Here is a 20555-nt window from a genome sequence, read left to right as displayed (position 1 = left end):
ACCTCATGTATGTTTATTTTGATAACCCGTTGCTATAAATGTAGATACATTTCTTTCTCCTTTACGTTACATTTTCTGTCACACCCTCCAGGTTCTTTGTTATGATCTTCCAGTATCTTGCCCACATTCTCCTACTTATTACTCCTCAATTCCATTTCAGAGTCTGTTATGTGAACATAATTACCCTTATCCCTCTTGCACAAATCTTTCTTTAATCTGTTGGATGACTCTCAAAGGATTAGTTTCAGTTTTGGGCTTGACTGTGTCCAGACACACAACTGCTGTTAGTTCCTACCATAGTTCTACCTGGCGGTTCCGAAGAATAAGAAAAAGGATCCTTACTTTTTCCTCCTCTATGAGCAGGAGATGCTTACTTTTTACTGATTTAATCAGCTGAACATTTTAAGATAATATTCAGTACTGTAGATGAAGATTAGAAATTATTGCAAAAAATTTAAGTGAGAATAAAAATTTGTGGTGTTCTAAAGAGATTTTAAATACATTTTCTTCAGTATTGTTTTCTCTAATTTAAACAAAGCATTTGTGGGTTCTTTTCTTTTACTTTTTTTCTTTTCTTTTACTCAGTCTTTCCAGAATGTTAAAAAGGTCCCTTAGGCTGGGCTCAGTGTCTCACATCTGTAATCCTAGCGCTTTGGGAGGCCAAGGCAGGAGGATTGCTTGAGCCCAAGAGTTCAAGACCAGCTTAGGCAACATGGTGAAACCATATCCCTACAAAAAAATCCAAAAAATTAGCCAAGTGGGATGGTGTGTGCCTCTAGTTCCAGCTCCTCAGGAGACTGAGGTGGGAGGATCACTTGAGCCAAGGATGTCGTGGTTGCAGTGAGCCATGGTTTTGCCACTGTACTCCAGTCTAGGTGATAAAGCCGTATCCTGTGTCAAAAAGTAAATAATAAAATAAAGTGGTCCCTTGACCTTTCATCTTTAATTTTCCCATTAACAATTGGTTCTCTCTTTTTTCTATCTAATTAATACGGTATGCTGAAGACAGTTTAAATTTTCTTTATTGATTCAAGGTAATTGAAAAGCTTCAAGATTATTAGCTTGAAAGTTTTCAAAGGTTTAATATCCACACATTTAATTATTGTGCCATGGAGAATATGTATATATTTTATTTCAATTAGAACTCTCAGTAATATTTCCTTATGACTTAGCATGGAAATACTTTATGATATAATGTGAATCAGAGTTAATTTAATTTGTAATAAATTGACAACCAACATAATTAGTTCTAATCAAAAGGCTAAAGATTGACTCCATAATGGTTTTTATAGGATTAGGACTTTTATCTAAAAGTTCAACACATTTTTGGTCTTTTGAAATTACTGGTTCAATTTTAATGTTTATAAAATAATATTCAGTTATTTATAGGGATGTTTTTAAATCTATAGCTGGACACAAACTGTCCCAATCATCAGTTGCTTAAAACAACAATAGTCTTCTGTTTTGCTCGCAAATGTACAATTTGGGCAGGTTTTGGCAGGGAAGTTGGTCTGCTCCATGTGGTGTGTGCTGGGATAGCTCAACTTCCACTAGAGGTTTCATGTCCAACATACCTCACCCACATGGTCGGCAAAGTGCTATTCCTCTTCACATATACCTCTCTGTGGGACAGCTTGGTCTTCTTTACAACTTGGTGGCTGGGTTCCAAAAGCAAAACATCCTAAGAAACGATATTCTAAGAGACAGGGAGTGAAAACTGCTAGTTTCTTAAGGTCTGATGCTGGAAACACACATAACCTCCGTTTAACTTTCTTATATTGATCAAGGAATCACAGAGCTCAGATTCTAGGAGAAGGGGATACAGACTTCAGCTCTTAATGGGAGGGAGGAGTGTCAAAGAAATTTGTAGTCACAGTTTTAAACTGCTACAAGGAATATGGGAATTTTACTGAATTATTCTTAGTTGATAGGTTGTTTCAAAAGGGACATAGTGTTATTACGTTGGGTCAGTAGTGTTGTTCAGATACTGTTTTTCAGTGTAATTTAAAAAAAATCTTTTCACTGTTTAAGACTTTTTGAAAAGTGTATTTTGAAGTGTTAAAAACAACATTTACAAGATCTATATGAAGAAAATTAGAAAACTCTGACAAAGGATTATCAAAGAAGATCCTAAAAGATACATGGATAGGAAGACAGTAAGCATCATCCATGAATGAAAAATGCGTCAGTTAGGCTTCATTAAGATTAAAGGCTTCTGCTCTGTGAAAGATACTCCTCTAAGAGAATGAAAGGACAAGCCACAGACTAGGAGGATATATTTGCAAAACACCTATCTCATGAAGAGCTATGTCTACAGTAACAAATAATTCTTAAAATTCAATAAGAAAACAAACAACCCAATTAAAAAGTGGGCAAAAGATCTAAGCAGACACCTCACCAAAGAAGATATACAGATGACACATAAGCGTATGAAAATGTGTTCAACATCATATGTCATTTGGGAATTACAAATTAAAACAATGAAATAGTACTACACACCTGTTAGAATGCCTGCAATCCAAAATACCACACGAAATGCTGGCAAGGATGAAGAGAACAAGTCTCATTTATTGTTGGTGACAGTGCAAAATGGTACAGCACTTTGGAAGACAGTCTGGCAGTTTCCTATAAAGCTAAAACATAGTCTTAACATATGATCAGCAGTTGCGCTCCTGCGTATTTACCCAAACGAGTGGCAAAGTTAATGTCCACACAGAAACTTGCACACGAATGTTTGTAGCAAAATAACCCAAATGTTCATTGATGGATGAATAAAGAAAGAAAATGTGGTGGATGTATGTGATTTTGAAAGATTTTTTAAAGAAAAACAGATTATTATGTGAGTTGGGTGATTCTTGCATAGCATTTCTATAAGGGATTATTAAAACAAAGTAGAACTATTGTCAATTCCACTTACTAGAATCAAATACACTGCCATCACTAGAAGAAACTTTAGAGCAAGAAGTTCCTCATTTTATGTTTTCAAAAAATAAAATATAACAGCAGAGGAGTTGAGATTTTCTCATCTACAGCAAAACATCTTTTGTAAACATTTGAGCTATTTATTATAAACAAATACACTGATAAAAATTTATTTCATATTGTTATCAAGCTGTATGTAAAAGACAACACAATAAAAAAGACAAAAATCTCACCAAATTGTTTTACTTAACCAGAGTTAGAAATAAGATTTATTGATAAAAACCAGGATTAGAAATAAGGGTTATTGATTTTCATTTTCAAGATATCTCTTTTTCAGGAAACTTATTCAGAAAAACAGAATAAATGGCTTGTACGCTTACAATTACCTTGACTAGTAATGGTAATTGATAATCACAATCACAACCCTCAGAGTTTATCCTTTGGGCTGAGAATTAAGAATGATACTTTACAAACCTGGAAATTGAATGGGCAAATTAACAAAACAAATAGATGGACAAAAATAAAGGCAAACCCATGAGGCAAACAATGTTTTTAAGTTTGTCAAAAATGAGTATTAAACAGCAGAGTAAGTAAAATTACCATTTATTTTCTAATGATTACACATTAGTCATTGTTTCTACATGAACACTTACTACTATTTGATACATTGACCAGTAAAATCTGATTATTAATATTTTGGATATTTTTGCTTTTGGCTATTCTGAAAAATGCTGCTATAAACATTGGTGTGCAAATGTTTATTCGAGTCTCCACTTTTAGTTCTTTTAGGTGTATACTCATGGAATTGTTGGATTATAGGATAATTCTGTTTAATTTTTTGAGAAACTGCCATACCATTTTCCATAGTAGTAGTACCATTTTATATTCCCATAAGGGTACCAATTTCTATACATTTCTGTTAATACTTATTTTCTGTTTTTTTTATATACTAAAATGTTGTAAAAGGGAGTAAAATGCTATCTCATTGTGTTTTGATTTGCATTTCTCTAATTAGTTCTGTTGAGCATCGTTTCATGTGCTTATTAGCCATTTGTATATCTTTTTTGGATAAATGTTTATTTAGGTCTTTTCCCCATTTCTAATTGGGTTGTTTTGTTGCTGTTCGAGTTCATCTTTTAAAATTTAGAAATGACCCCTTACTTATTTCTACTTATTTGTAGTTCTTTTACCTCTTTTAGATGTTGATTCCTTACTATTCTATTTTGTATTATTTTCTTCTTGTCTGTCTTACACTTCACTTACTGTATGTTTAGTTTTGATGTTTTTGGTTTTATGTAATAGCTTCTGTCATTTTTTTCCTTTATACTTTGTAGGCCTTGTATCTTTTTTTCTTAGCAAGGTTTTTGTACTCTTAATATTTTCTTTACATCTACCATTTCACTGATGTGACATTCCTTACAGGCTAATCAACAAACAGATATTTACTATGTAATTCATGCATAGTCTAAAATTTACTATAGATTATACTTTGTAGGCATAATTTTTATCTATCTATCTATTTATTTATTTATTTATTTATTATTTTTTGAGACGGAGTTTCTCTCTTTGTTGCCCAGGCTGGAGTGCAATGGCACGATCTCGGCTCACCGCAACCTCCGCCTCCCGGGTTCAAGTGATTCTCCTATCTCAGCCTCCTGAGTAGCTGGGATTACAGGCATGCACCACCATACCTGGCTAATTTTGTATTTTTAGTGGAGACTGGGTTTCTCCATGTTGGTCAGGTTGGTCTCCAACTCCCGACCTCAGGTGATCCGCCCACCTTGGCCTCCCAAAGTGCTGGGATTACAGGCATGAGCCGCTGCGCCCTGCGTATTTTTATTTTTTATTTATTTATTTATTTTTTGAGACAGAGTCTGACTTTGCTGCCCAGGCTGGAGTGCAGTGGTGCAATCTTGGCTCACTGCAACCTCTGCCTCCCATGTTCAAGTGATTCTCCTGCCTCAGCCTCCTAAGTAGCTGGGACTACAGGCATGCCCCACCAAGCCCAGCTAATTTTTGTAGTTTTAGTAGAGATGGGATTTTGCCATGTTGGCCAGGTTGGTCTCGAATTCCTGACCTCAGGTGATCAATCCACCCGCCTCAGCCTCCCAAAGTGCTGGGATTACAGGTGTGAGTCACTGTGCCAAGCCCGGTAGGTATAATTTATCAAATGCTGTGTTCATAGTTGACTCTGGACCTTCGTTGCTACCTTAACTGTCCGGAATTGGAGAAAAACTTTTCTCCACATCTGATATTTGAGTCTTTTAATAATTGTTTTCTGCTTAGAGGGTAGTTACTTATCACATGATATGATAATTATCAGTAGCAAGGTTAATAGGGTGTTGATTGTTAAGGCTAGCACTAGGTTGATTACTCTTTTTTGAGTGTTGTCAAAACTGGTTGATTGGAAGTCAATTGTACTTGTTATACTAAAAGAGTAGGATCCTCATCAATAGATAGAAATATAAAGGAGCAGTCAGACAACATCTACGAAATGTCAGTACCAAGCGGCAGCTTCGAAGCCGAAGTGATGGCTCGATGTGAAGTGATATAGTAGTTGGCGGATGAGGCAAGTAAAGAGGAATGTGGATCCGATAATAACGTGGAGTCCATGGAAGCCTGTGGTGATGTAGAATGTTGAACCGTAGATACCATCAGAGATGGTGAAGGGTGCTTCAAAGTATTCTGAGATTTGTAGTAGGGTGAAATAGGTGCCTAGTAAGATTGTAATTAGTAGGGCTTGGATTGTTTGTTTTCGGTCATTATTTATGAGGCTGTGGTGAGCTCAGGTGATTGTAACCCCAGATGCGAGTAATACAGAGGTGTTTAGGAGGGGTACTTCTAAGGGGTTTAAGGGAATAATGCCTGTTGGCGGTCAGTGGCCCCCCAAGCAGGGTGTTGGGGCGAGGCTTGAGTGGTAAAACGCTCAAAAGAAGCCAATAAAGAAGAATACTTCTGAGATGATGAATAGTGCTATTCCATATCGAAGACTTTTTTGGACGGGTATTGTATGGTGGCCTTGGTATGTGCTCTCTCGTACAATGTCACGTCATCATTGATATAGGGTCAGTATGTTGGTTAGTAGGCCTAGTATTAGTAGGGTGGTAGAGTAGAAGTGAAATCACATGACTAAGCCGGATGTTATTAAGAAGGCTGACAGAGCTCCTGTCAGTGGCCAGGTACTGGGTTTAACTATGTGATAAGCATGGGTCTGGTGGGTCATTAGGTGTTGTTCTGTAGGTAAAGGCTAATTAAGAGTGTGAAGACATAGGCTTGGATTAGGGCTACTGCAATTTCTAGAGTAGTTAGTAGTACTAGAAGCATAGAGGTTAGTAGAGTTATGGAGAAGTTGGTGGTTGATAGTGCCAGTATAGCATTTCCAACCAGGTGTATTAGTAGATGGCCGGCTGTGATGTTTGCGGTTAATCGTACGGCTAGCGCTATCGGTTGAATAAGTAGGCTAATAGTTTCGATTACTACTAACATAGGGATGAGAGGTGTGGGTGTACCTTGTGGCAGGAGGTGGGCTAGGGAATTTTTGGTTTTAAAGCGAAGTCCTAGTACTACTGTGCCTGCTCACAGGGGGATTGCTATGGCTAGGTTTATGGAAAGTTGGGTGGTTGGTGTGAACGAGTAGGGTAGGAGTCCTAAGAGATTTGTTATGGCAATAAAGGTGATTAGGGATATTAGTATTAAAGATCAGGTTTGTCCTTTAGCGTTGTGAGTTGTTATTATTTGTTTTAGGGCGAATTGAGTCAGGTTTTGTTGAATGGTGGCTAGTCGATTATTAGTGGGGTGTTTGGAGGTTAAGATTAGTAGGGTAGGGAATAGGATGATGGGGATTGTGGCGGGTTGGTTTAGGATCGTTGGGGTTGAGAAAGAGGTAAACAGGTTTTCGTTCATTTTGGTTGTCAGTGGGTATTGTGAGATTGTAGGCTCGAGTTTTTTGTAAGAGGCGGTTGGTAGTGGTTTGTGTTTAGTAGTTTTAATTGTATGATAAGGTATAGTGTAGGGAGCATTGTTATGATAGTGGTGAATCACGTCGATGTATCTAACTGAGGCATTTCATTGTAGGGGTGTGTCCCCGTCTTTAACTTAAAAGGTTAATGCTAGGATAGCTTTACAATGGGTTTGTAGGGTATTTTGAGAGTTTGAGGGGCGGGATGCTAGGAGGAAAGAGAGGAAACGGGTTGTTTACAGGGTAAATACAGGTCCTATTTCAAAGATTTTTAGTGGGATTAGTTCTGCAACAATTGGCATGAAGCTATGGTTTGCGCCACAGATCTCTGAGCATTGCCCGTAATAGACGCCGGGTCGTGTAGCTGTGAAAATGGTTTGATTTAGGCGTCCGGGTACCGCATCTGTTTTTAGGCCTAGTGTGGGGATAGTCCATGAATGTAAGACGTCTTGAGATGTAATTATTATATGTACAGGGGCTTCAATTGGGAGGACTACTCGATTGTCAACTTCTAGGAGTCGGAGGTCTCCTGGGTTTAAGAATAGTGGGGGTAGTATGTAGGAGTTGAAAATTAGGCCTCCATAGTCTGTGTATTCGTAGGTTCAGTATCATTGGTGTCCAATTGATTTGATGGTGAAGGATGGGTCGTTGACTTCATCTGTCAGGTATAGGATGCGCAAGGATGGAAGGGCAATTAGGATTAAGATAATTGCGGGTAAAATAGTTCAGATAGTCTCTATTTCTTGGGCGTCTGTGATTTTAGTATTGGTTAGTTTTGTTGTGAGCGTTGAGAGTAAGGCATATAACACTAGGAAGCTAATTAAAGATATGGCTATAAAAGCGTGGTCATGGAAGGTAATTAATTCCTCTATAACAGGAGATGTGGCGTCTTGCAGGCTTAGTTGAACTGGATGGGCCATGTAAGATATATAGGGTTTGGCCTATGATTTAGCTCTGACAAGGCTATGAAATGACTTTTCTAATATCTTGTTGAAAAAGTTATAGGGGCTATAAGACTGGCTTGAAACCAGTCCTAGGGGGTTCGACTCTCTCCTTTTTCACTTAGTTTAATATAGGCTGGCTCTTCGAATGTGTGATAAGGTGGAGGGCAGCCATTTAGTCATTCTAGGCTAGTAAGGGGTTGTTCGATTAGTAGTACTTTACGTTTTGAAGCAAGGGCTTCTCAGATTATGTAGATTATTAAAACTACTGCTACTAGTGAAATGAAGGAGCCTATAGATGATAGGATGTTTCATGTAGTGTAGGCATCGGGGTAATCAGAATAGCGTCGGGGTATTCCGGACAGGCCAAGGAAGTGTTGTGGAAAGAAGGTTAAATTTACGCCTACGAATATAATGATGAAGTGGGCTTTGGCACAGGTTTGGTTTAGTGTATAGCCTGATGTGTGCTTGTGTAAGTTGTATCATTTACACAAGCACATTTTAATTTAGGCAGATTTTTCTGAAATATATACATATATTTTAAATAAAAATTAAAATCCCTCTTTGCAGTCTAACCTATCTTAAAAAAATTTTTTTACCACAGATTTTTATTGTGAGTTTTAACTTTATGGTAGGATTGTTTTACTTAACATTTTTGCCCTTTTTATTGTCTTGTCTTTTACATACAGCTTGATATAAATTTTTATCAGTTCATTTGTTTATAATAATTTCACATGTTTATAAAAGATGTTATATAACTGTATTATTACAGTAAGTTGGAGGTTAACCTAAAATTATTAAAGTATACCTATCCTTAAAGTAAATTATGTATGTATTTTAATATAAAATTATTAAAGTATACCTATCCTTAAAGTAAAATATGGTTTTATAAATTAAGAACTTTACTTTGGATTACAACTAATATATACTAAGATTTTCTTAAACAATTATGACATAATTGTTGTAAGTTAAATCCCCTTTGCAGTAAAAAATTGCACAAAATGGGTATAGAGTTTTAATCTACCTAATAATTTGTACTGTTTTCATCTAACAAGTGGCTTCATTTGAGAAAATATAGTGTAGCTTTTCACGGTTTTAGTTACCCACGGTCAACTGTGGTCCAAAAATATGCAGTGGAAAATTCCCAAAACAATTCATGAATTTAATATTTGCTCCATTCTGAGTAGTGTGATGAAATCTCATGCCATCCAACTCTGTCTCACCCAGGATGTGAATCGTCCCTTTATCTAGTTTATCCAGGTTGTATAGGATACCTGCCTGTGTTAGTCGAAACTTAGTAGCCATCTTGGTGATAAGACTGACTGTCTCAGTATTGCAGTGCTTGTTTTCAAGTAATCTTTATTTTACTTAATTGATCTGTTTTATTATTAGTTATTGTTAATTTCTTATTGCCTGATTTGTAAATTAAGCTTTATCATAGGTGCGTATGTATTTAATAAACAGTATATGTAGGGTTCAGTTCTATCAACAGTTTTAGGCATCCACTGGGCGTCTTAAAATGTATCCTGCAAGGATGAGGGGGAACTCCTTACTGTATTTAGAAACTGTGATGACATTTTCTGATATTTCAGGTTCTCATGAGTTCTCTTATCATTACCCAGTGTTTTTCTTGTAATATGTGGATTTTAAAGTATTTAAATTTTTTATTGCCATGTTATTGACCTTAATGATTCCCAAAATAAAATAGATATTAAGAGGTGCTTAATTATACTTTAATACAACAACCAGGACATATATTTTAAGTTTGTGTAAATCATCTAAAGTTATTTCCATGTTAATACATTTTGTGTAGGTGTATTTCTGAGTGGGGCATTTACAATGATAAAGAATTACAAAATACCTTAAATTTGGGAAATAATTGACACATTTTAAAGTAGATTCATAAAGCAGTAAAGCCTCTTGTATTATGTTATCTTTAAATTATAACTAAGAAGGTTTTCTATATGACTGTGTACACATTATCAAAAGTTGAACTTATAGCACAAAAAGTTCAACTATTTGTGTCAATTATTTTTGTCAATTATTGGTTATTATGTTGCATTAAAACTATGATAGTGAATATATTGTATTAAAAAAAAGAAAGTACCAAATCCATATATTTGGGTTGGAAATTTGAGCCATAGTTGTATATACTTACTTTTTTGCAAGAGAAATCTATATCAGATAGCCTAATAGTTTGGAAAACTCTTTAAGATGCTAAAATGCCACAGCACAGTCAGGGATAGGTATGACGTTCAGTAATATAAACAACAATGTGTACATGAAGCGTCCGTTAATGTTAAGTAATTGGAGAGACAGTAGGAAAATGCTAATGTAAAGGGGCTAGATTCTCTGTCCATTTTACTTCTAACCTAATATTTTCATTTTAACCAATTTTATTTCTCCCATTTTGTGAATGGGCTACAGAACTAAACTAATAACATTAGTTAAAATAATTATACAAATCATTCCCATGTAAAGTACTTTTGGTGTGAAATTAGAGTGAAGAAACTTTTTATTATGATTGGGATTTTTTTCTTTTCATTTCTGATGCCATCCATTTAAGAATCAGTGTTCCAGAACAATTGGTATAGCTTTGCATGTTTCTGGCTGGTCGTGACAAATCAGCCACTGTACACTCATAGACAGCAGTACAGTAGTTGTCACTGGTGGCCTTTCTGTGACAGAGAGCCTGAAGACTGACATAAAGCGCAGCCTGTTGTGAACTGTCAAGTGAGTCTGCCAAAAACTCAGCAGACAGAACTAATTGCAGAGAAAAAGGACTTTTGTGCCCTCTTCTCTTTCTTTCCTTTCCTTTTTTTTTTTTTTTTTTTTTTTAAATAAGACAGATATTGTTAAAGTAGCTTGTTTATGTAAGATTTGTCTGTCTCTCCTCTCATTGCCTGGATCCTTTCTTAACTTAAAGTCTTGCACTGCAGGTCATTGAGCACTTCCACATGGAGATTGGCACAGGACCAGACTCAAGACACACAACTCATAACAGTTGATGAAAAATTGGTAAGAATTTTCTACTACACACTGCTATGGTTCTGCCTTCAGGGTTATTTTTGTACTATAGATATTCAGTATGGTGTTCCAAGTTTTCAGGAAAGTGGTTTGAATTTGAATTTCTAGATTATACCTAAATTTTAAGAAGAAATATTTGTCATCAAAAGATAATTTATATTAAGCATTATATACAAAAATAAAATCATATGCAAATATTAATATATTAAAATTATGAAAGGCTTTCATTTTTGTGGTGTTTATAACTAGCAGTTAGAACATTCACTACTTTTTGTAATGAATGTTTTGCTTTTTATTTTCTCAGTTGCACTCCTATTTAAGTTGTGAGATACTTGCTAGTACTGTCTAAAACTAAGTATATTAGGTTTTCCTGGAAGCATACAATATTTATTGTCACTGTATGTATATATGTGTATATGTATACACACACACACATTTTATTTCTTCATATGTATGAGAGATTACAACTAGCAAGACTAACAACAAATGAGTAATAATCTTTTGTAAATCAGTAACAAACAGAATTTTGGCAGCCATCACTTATAAAATTTTTTAGAGTGTGGTCTGTTACTTTACATGCAACTTAATATTTATGCTTCAATAGCATACATTTTGTAATGTTTCCAAAACTTCTGATAGAATTGAGTAATTGTATATGTATGCTTTTCATTTTATATCTGTTTTATCATTATCAGATATATAGGTGTGTTTCTTAGCTACCCCCTTTATTATTGTACAGTATTTTATCACTCAACTTTGAGCCTATAAACATAATCTAAGTAATAGGTCACACTTAAATTTCTATTTGTACCATTAAAGATACAGACAAATAAATGTATAAGTAAATAGAGACAGTTTGGAAAATTCACATCTTATGCTGACTGGTTTTATTTTAAAATTATCTCTTAGGTCTACCTATTGACATTGTCATCATCCTAATCTAGGTTACATCATCTTTCACCTAGATTTCTACAGTGGTCTCTTACCTGATCTCCCTAGACTCTTTAATCCTAATCTGATTAATTTTCCTTAGGATGGCCAAAATCGTCTTTGAAATGCTGGTATTGTCACCCTCTTTGCGTGCTTTGGTGCTTTCCATTGCCTTTAGAGTAAACATTAAAATCCTAACATGGCCTTTGACATCTTGCATGATTTAACTCCTGCCTTCCTCTCTAGGTTTATCTTATACTACTGTGTTTTATATTCTGTGGTCTAGCCACATCAAGCCTGGAACTTGCTATTCTTTTTCCTGCTTCAAGGCATTTGGAGTTCTGTTCACTCTACCTGGATGCTTTTTACTAACCCTGAGGTCTTCATCCAGTCACCATCTACCTATTCTTTAAATGTTAATCAAACACCAGTTGCTTAGTCAAGTATAAAAGAAATGAGGGGCCGGGCATGGTGGCTCATGCCTGTAATCTCAGCACTTTGGGAGACTGAGGTGGGCGGATCACCAGGTCAGGAGTTCGTGACCAGCCTGACAAACACGGTGATACCCCGTCTCTACTAAAAATACAAATAGTTAGCTGGGTGTGGTGGCGAGTGCCTGTAATCTCAGCTCCTTAGGAGGCCGAGGCAGGAGAATCACTTAAACCTGGGAGGCAGAGGTTGCAGTGAGCCGAGATTGCGCCATTGCACTCCAGCCTGGGCGACAAGGGAAACTCCCATCTCCAAAACAAAACAAAACAAAAGAAATGAGGCAGTTATGTGTGTATGAGGTGAGGATGATTTTCACATCCTGTATATTCATTAATGAGAGCACTATTATTTTAATTTTTCCTACTAGCATCTTTTTTAACTCTCAAGAGGTTGCGTTTTCTATAGTTTTCAAATTTTAGAGTTCACTAATAACCCTTCTAAGTTCTCTTCTTTCTAGTTTGAAGAATGAGTGAGTCAGCCAGTAATACATTGCCCGAAACAGAGTGCTATGAAGTGTATCAGAGAGGTAGACAGACTGGATTGGTTTGGTATTTTTAATTATATGTCATTTGGTTGCATACTGTTGAATTTTCTTGCCCTATATAGATTTTCCCCAGCTTTGTTATATCTTTCTTGAAGTATTAGTTGTCCCTCAGTACCTGTAAGGGGATTGGTTCTAGGACTCCCCTCAAGTACTAAAATCAATGGATACTTAAGTCCTGTGTTAGACTGTTCTCATATTGTTATAAAGAAATACCTGAGGCTGGGCGTGGTGGCTCATGCCTGTAATCCCAGCACTTTGGGAGGCCAAGGCGGGCAGATCACGAGGTCAGGAGATCAAGACCATCCTTGCTAACGTGGTGAAACCCCGTCTCTACTAAAAATAAAAAAAAATAAGCCATACATGGTGGTGGGCGCCTGTAGTCCCAGCTACTTGAGAGACTGAGGCAGGAGAATGGCGTGAACCCATTTGTTGGGCAGGGACAAATATGCAAACTATATGGAGCTTGCAGTGAGCCGAGATGGCACCACTGCACTCCAGTCTAGGCGACAGAGCGAGACTCTGTCTCAAAAAAATAAAAAAATAAAAAATAAAAGAAAGAAATACCTGAGACTGGGTAATTTATAAAGAAAAGAAGTTTAATTGGTTCATGGTCCTGCAGGCTGTACAAGTATGGCACCAACATTACTTGGCTTCTGAGGCCTTAGGGAGCTTTTACTCATGGTGGAAGGTGAAGCGGGAGCAGGCACATCACATGGCAAAAACATGTGCAAGGGACGGGGTGGTGCCATACACTTTTTTTTCCTCCCTTTTTTTTTTTTTTGAAGCAAAGTCTCACTCTGTCGCCCAGTGCAGCAGTGCAAAGTCGGCTCACTGCCACCTCCGCCTCCAGGTTCAAGTGGTGTGCCTCAGCCTTACCAGTAGCTAGGATTACAGGCACCCGCCACCATGCCCAGCTAATTTTTGTATTTTTAGTAGAGACGTTTTCACCCTGGTGACCAGGCTGGCCTCGAACTCCTGACCTCAGGTAATCCACCTGCCTCAGCTTCCCACAGTGCTGGGATTACAGGCGTGAGTCACTGTGCCCGGCTGCCATGCACTTTTAAATAACCAGATCCCATAAGAACTCACTATCACTAAGACAGCACTAAGCTATGCATGAGATATCTGCTTCCATAACCTAATCACCTCCCATCCGTCCCCACTTTCAACATTGAGGATTACATTTCAACATGAGAGTTGGGCAGGGACAAATATGCAAACTATATCAAGTCTGATATCAAATGGCATAGTATTTGCATATAAACTATGCATATTCTCCCATATACTTTAAATCATCTCTAGAAAACTTATAATGCCTAATACAATGTAACTGTTATACTGTACTGTTTAAAGAATAATGACAAGAAAAATGGAGGTATACGTTCAGTACAAATACAACCATACTTTTCGGTTTTTTAATAAAAAACTGTAGATCAGGCCAGAATGTCACTGTGGTTCTCCAGCTGAAATCAATTGGTTATTATTTTTGGTATATGACAGACATTTTCTTGAAAATGAACCTGTCACTTCAAGGAAGTGTTGCCCATGATACACTTCAAATGCAGTGTTAGTATTTGAACCCTTGTGCTCATCTCTCACTCCCGGAACAGTCTTTACATACTAGAAGGATGTCAAGCTCAATCACATCAATGGCAGAATTAAGTTCTATAAAAATTCTAACATTGTGTACTATGCTCAGTGCTAGGTTGATGGGATTTAGCTGCCACAAATCTCAGCATCACAAAATACACCCAGGTAACAAACATGCACATGTACCTCTTGATTCTAAAATTAAAAATTGAAATTATATAAAAAAAGAAAAAAAAGACTGTTCTAGCGGGATTGGTAACAGATGTGATTTTTGATACTGTGTAACACAATATATTAACGTTTGGAATATCTGTATACCTCTGTGAACCAGTATTTTTCATATGGCCAGTGCCTGATATAAAATCATACATATGGGTAAACATTTCCTTTAAAGTACAAAATAGAACAATGGATTTTTAAGGTAATCAAGTATGAAAATATTAGGGCTATCAAAATTTTGCTCCTTCTTCTAACAACATATCTGTATGATAATGAGTTTCCTTTATATATTGCAATAGAAACAATCCACCAAAATGGTTTGAATGCAAGAACAGATGTTAGAATTCAGCTGTCCTCCATTAAGCTAGATATTAAATTTTCAAACGAGTGCCAAAATGCAAATGAGTGCCACTCTTCTCACTTTTTAGTTTTTGAAAATAGCGTTTTTAAAATTAAAATCTTTATATTATTACATAACTGGCTTATTTAAAATTAATTTTTTTCTTCATTTTAATTTATTATGTGATAGATATCTATGGATATACAGGCATACTTTGAAGATATTGCTGGTTTGGTTCCAGACCACCACAGTTAAACAAATACCACATTAAAGTGAGTCATGAAATTTTGTTTTGGCTTCCCAGTGCGTATAAAAGTTACGTTTCTACCACACTGAGGTCTGCTAAGTGTGCAATAGCATTATGTCTAAAAAATAATGTACATACCTTAATTTTAAAACATTTTATTGCTCAAAAATGCTAACAATCAGCCGAGCCTTTAGGGAATTGTAATCGTTTGACTGGTGGAAGGTCTTGCGTCCATGTTGATGGCTACTGACTCTGATCAGGGTGTTGGTTGCTGAAGGTTGGGGTGGCTGTGGTAATTTCTTAAAATAAGACAACAATGAACTCTGACACACTGATTGACTCTTCCTTTCATGAAAAATTTCTCTGTAGTGTGTGACACTGTTTGATATCATTTCACTCACAGTAAAACTTCTTTCAAAATTGGAGTCAAGCCTCTTAAACCCCACTGCTGCTTTATCAGCTAAGTTTATGGAATAATCAATCCTTTGTTGTCATTTCAACAACGTTCACAGTCTTTATCAGGAGTAGATTCTATCTCAAGATACGACTTAGCTCATGCATGAGAAGCAGCTTCTCATTTGTTCCAGTTTAATCATGAGATTGTAGCAACTTAATCATTTCTTTAGGCTCCACCTACCACATCTGCAATGACTTCCTCCACTGAAGTCTTAGACCCTTCAAAGTCATTCATGAGGGTTGGATTCAACTTCTTTCTTTTTTGTTTTTGTTTTTTGTTTTTGTTTTTCCATATCAAATCAATATTTATTTCAGGACATGCCATGTCAAAATAAAACGAAGAGTCAACCCTTGCCTTTAACAATTATATTGTATTATAAAAGCACTTTACAACTCCATCCCATCTTTAAGTATAAGTTATTCGCATGTGGGTTAATGATTATCTGTAAGCATTTCTCTGTTCAGATCCATAATCCAAGTGCTCTCTGAATATTACAAGGTGACAATAAGTGAGAAGTGAAGAAGGAAGAGGAAAGAAAGGGAAAGGTTCTCCCAGTTTAAGGTTTTGGACTTAATTTCTTTCAAACGCATGCTAATGTTGCTATTTTCATCTCCTATGAATCACAGATGTTCTTAGTGGCATCTTGAATGGTGAATCCTTTCCAGAATGTTTTCAATTTACTTTGTTCAGATCCATCAGAGGAATCACTCTCTATGGCAGCTATAGCCTTATGAAATGTGTTTCCTAAATAATAAGACTTGAAAGTCAAAATTGCTCCTTAGTCCACGGGCTGCAGAGTGGATGTTGTGTTAGCAAGCATGAAAATGACATCGTTGTACATCTCCATCTTGGGTGACCAGGTGCATGGTCAGTGAGCAGTAATATTTTGAAAATAATCTTTTTTTCTGAGCAGTAGATATCAACACTGGGCATAAAATATTTAGTAAACCATGCTGTAAACAGCTTTATTGCCTTCAGACTTTGTTACTCATTTATAGAGCAGAGGCAGAAGAGATTTAGCATAATTCTTAAGGGCCCTAGGGTTTCAGAGTGGTCAGTGAGCACTGGAATTGCATTGGCCTCTAAGAGTCAGCCTGTCTTCTGAAGCTTTGAAGCCAGGCATTGACTTCTTTCTTGCTATGAAAGTCTTAACTGGCATCTTTTTCTGATACAAGGCTGTACATTGAAAATCTGTTGTTTAGTATAGCCACCTTCGTCAGTTATCTTACCTAGATCTTCTGGATCACTTGCTGTGGCTTCTCCCTCAGCACTTGCTGCTTCACCTTGCACTTTTATGTTATATAGATGGCTTCTTTCCTTAAACCTCCTGAGCCAACCTCTGCTTTCCTCCCCTCTCAGCCTTCATAGAATTGAAGAGACTTAGGGCCTTGCTCTGTATTAGACTTTGAATTAAGGGGATGTTGTAGCTGGTTTGATCTTCTATCCAGACCACTGAAACTTTCTCCAGTTAGCAATAAGGCTGTCTAGCTTTCTTATCATTCATGTGTTCACTGGAATAGCATTTGTAACTTTTCCTCAATAACTTTTCCTTTGCATTCGCAGCTTGGCTGTTTGGTGCAAGAGGCCTGGCTTTTGGTCTGTCTAGGTTTTTGACATGCCTTCTTCACCTAGCTTAATCATTTCTAAATTTTTACTTAAAGTGAGAGACAGGAGACTCTTCCTTTCACTTGAACTCTTATTGTTGGGTTATTAACTGGCCTAATTTCAGTATTATTGTCTCAGTGAATAGAGAGACCCAAGGAAAGGGTGAGGTATGAGGAAATGGCTTGTCAGTGGAGGACACACACAACCTTTATTAATTTAGTTTGCTATCTAATATGGACGCAGTTTGTGGCACCCCAAAACAGTTACAATAGTAACATCAAAGATCACTGATCACAGAGCACTGTAACAGATATAATAATGCAAAAGTTTGAAATATTGGAAGAATTGTCAGAATGTGACACAAAGACTTGAAGTGAGCACACACCAGTAGACTTCTCAACAGAGGGTTGCCAGAGTCCTTAAATTTGGAAAAAAAAAACAAAAAACAAAAAAAACCCAACAAAGCACCATTAATCTGTGAAGCACAGTAAAGCAAAGTTCATAAAATGAGATATGCCTATATCTTTTAAAAACAAAACCTTGGAGTCCCAGTAGCTTTTAACAGTATAAAGGAATTTCAACATCAAAAAGCTTGCGAATCATTCTCCTAAGTCTTCTCTTTTCTGGGTTAAACATCGCCAGGGCTTTGATTTATTTCAGATGAGTTCCAGTCAGTTAATCATCTTGATTGCCAGTCAGTTTGACTGAATCTCTTTTAAAATGTTTTTACCAGAATTTTTCATACTACAGATGTGGTGGGGATTATTGCCTTATTCCTTTTAATCATAGCAGTTCTAGTAAGGCAACTTTAAATTTAGGTTGTCATACTTCTTATGTGGATTTCATGGAGAGCTAAAACCTCAGATTCTTTCTTATGTGTGCTGTTATCAAGTTGTGTTTCTTTTCATCCATCTTTAGTATGTGATCATCATTTTTAACATATTCACAGAGTCACTGAAAGGACATCTTACCCAATAAAGTTTATTTTATTTTTTTACTGTTACATTTTAGAATTTTCTATACAGTATATAATAAATTACAAGAATTTTCATAGTACTTTGTGGATATCAGTGCTAATATAAATACGAAGAAAAAAATTGTGTTTTTTTTTTCTGAACATCAATTGTATATCAACAACATGTATCCTATCTTTCTTTTAGGCATAAAATGTAGAAAGGAAAAGTCTGCCTAGCATTTTCTAGTGCAAGAATCCATTCTTTCATTTTGGAACTATATACAAAGTTAACATTGTTGAGTACAAATCTTCAGATAATAAAATTGTGGCAAATCCTGGATTATTGTTAATAAAGAATATGGTATCAGAGTACTTTCTGTGCTTCTAATTAGTCAATTTTAGTTTGTTATGTATAAACTGCTAACTAATCTTTTTACTCTTGAAACTAACAAGAATGTAAATATCAAAAGAGTAGATGACAGCATCTGAAAATAATCCTGTAAGCTTATGTTTAGAAGCACAATGCTTAAAAAAAAACAAAAAAAACAAAAAAAACAACAAAAAAAAACTTTTTGTGGGCTGTACCATTATTTCCTAATATATGATACTTCCTACAGATACTAAGGAGATCTTATGAATGGTTGTTTGCTTGGCCCTTGGTTTTTGTTGCAGGAGGAGCTGTGCCATGGAGGTTAGGTGAAGAATGTCTTTGCCTTTGTGCTTTATTATAAGGGTAACTTTTTTTTCTTTATGCCTCCCTCCACCTCAGTCTCCTTTCAGGACATTTGATGAATACCCAAGTCCAATGAACATGTTGTCTTTTTTATATTCACTTCAGCTATAGAAAAGAGAGAAGTTAAATTTGCAATGCTCTTTAAAGATTTTAAGTAGGTATTCCCCTAAAAAACAACCAAAATATAAATTAGTCCTACATAGGTATACCTTCAATTTGCTTTCTAATCATTTTTTAGCCCGTTTTTTACACCCTGATTCCTTGTTTGTGACAATTGCCTTATATGACTGTTTAGTACAGTTAAAATATTACTAAGAAAATAGAAAAATACCCTCCGAAAATATAGGAGTAGTTTCAATTTCTTATTAAAAATGACACAAAATAAGCTTTAATAGTTTAGACAGTAATATATTGTTTTTATGTAAATCATGTTGGCTGCTATCTTTCCTTCATTCTTCGTTTATTTATTCAATAAATACTTACATGTGCCAGGCACTATGCTTCAGTGTTGTATTGACACTTTACATTGTTTTCATTTATATACTGAGTTATTTTGTTTAAAAACTATTAAGCACCACCTGTTTTAACTTTTACAGAGGTAGTATAGTTAGATATGCATCCTCAATTTAAATGTATGTGAAAAAGGAAACTTTTTATTTAGCAATCTGTAAAACTTAAATCTTTCGGAGGTATGTGGAGTGGGGAAGGACATCTATTATTTCAAAACTTTCTTGAGAAATTATAACACAATGCTATTAATGTAAAATCCTAATACTTTGGACATTTTTAACACTCTAATATCTTTATTTAAAAATTAGATGTGCATGTAAAACAAATGTTGTCAGTATTCTGAATGTTGCCAATTGGTTGTATTTTGCTACTTGAAAATTTCTTCCAAATAGCAATTAAACAGCACTTACACTTTGGTACTTGCTGAGGCTTGTGATAAATAAATTGCTGTTTGATTAATTAGCACGCAGTACTGGTAGCATGCTCAGCCGATGAGGTTTTAATATTGCTGTTTTAGAATGTCTGTAAGCAGCAGCAGGTTATTTAATACAATTTTTTTTGTCAATTTGTAATAGTTAAAATTTTTTTTATTACTTTAACTTACTCTAAGAAGTTTGTAAAATTGAATGGTTTTTGCAAGCCTTCGAAAATAAAACAACTACATTTGCTGTACAAGTATTTATTTATGTTGTTTTTTCTTCCTGACATATTAAAGGTTTATAGATTAAAACTTATATAAGTCTGCTAACTTGAATTAAAAATTGATAATTAAGAGGTGACCTACACAAAAAGATAACCCTAAGTTAAAGGCTTGCTTTTGCTTTGACTATTTACTTTTTTTTCCCCCTCTAAGGGGTCAGTTTTCTTTTGGTGAGATTACTTTCTTTTGGTGTATGGCAGTGGTATCTCTGCTAGATTATTGGAAAGAGTAGTGTCTGCAATTGGGGTTATACAGCTTTCTAGCATCTCAAGTGTCTGTTTTGTCTGGACTTTACTCACGCAGCATTCTTGTGCAAAAATTTCAAGGCTTTAGTCTGGAGCTCTGGGTCAAAGGATATGTCTCTTTGAAGGGTAGACAGGAGTTTTTT

General features: G+C 35.8%; 1 protein-coding gene and 2 pseudogenes across 51 annotated transcripts in view; 1 reads left to right on the top strand and 2 right to left on the bottom strand.

Annotated features, from left to right (window-relative positions):
• Positions 1 to 20555, top strand: part of NDUFS4 (NADH:ubiquinone oxidoreductase subunit S4) — a 696041-nt gene that overhangs the window by 608999 nt on the left and 66487 nt on the right. For all 50 annotated transcript variants that reach the window (XM_050794140.1, XM_050794119.1, XM_050794155.1 and 47 more), the window contains one exon: positions 10761 to 10839. In XM_050794140.1, coding sequence (XP_050650097.1) covers positions 10761 to 10839 — 79 coding nt within the window. The remainder of the gene's footprint in view (positions 1 to 10760; positions 10840 to 20555) is intronic.
• Positions 5597 to 6932, bottom strand: LOC126956862 (ATP synthase subunit a-like; annotated as a pseudogene).
• LOC126956860 (cytochrome c oxidase subunit 2-like) lies at positions 7117 to 8277 on the bottom strand (annotated as a pseudogene). The gene has a single exon (XR_007726507.1). The product of XR_007726507.1 is annotated as a cytochrome c oxidase subunit 2-like (transcript).

This window comes from Macaca thibetana, chromosome 6 (assembly GCF_024542745.1).
Source record: "Macaca thibetana thibetana isolate TM-01 chromosome 6, ASM2454274v1, whole genome shotgun sequence".
Lineage (NCBI taxonomy): Eukaryota > Metazoa > Chordata > Mammalia > Primates > Cercopithecidae > Macaca > Macaca thibetana.
This window is presented reverse-complemented; position numbering and strand designations above follow the sequence as displayed.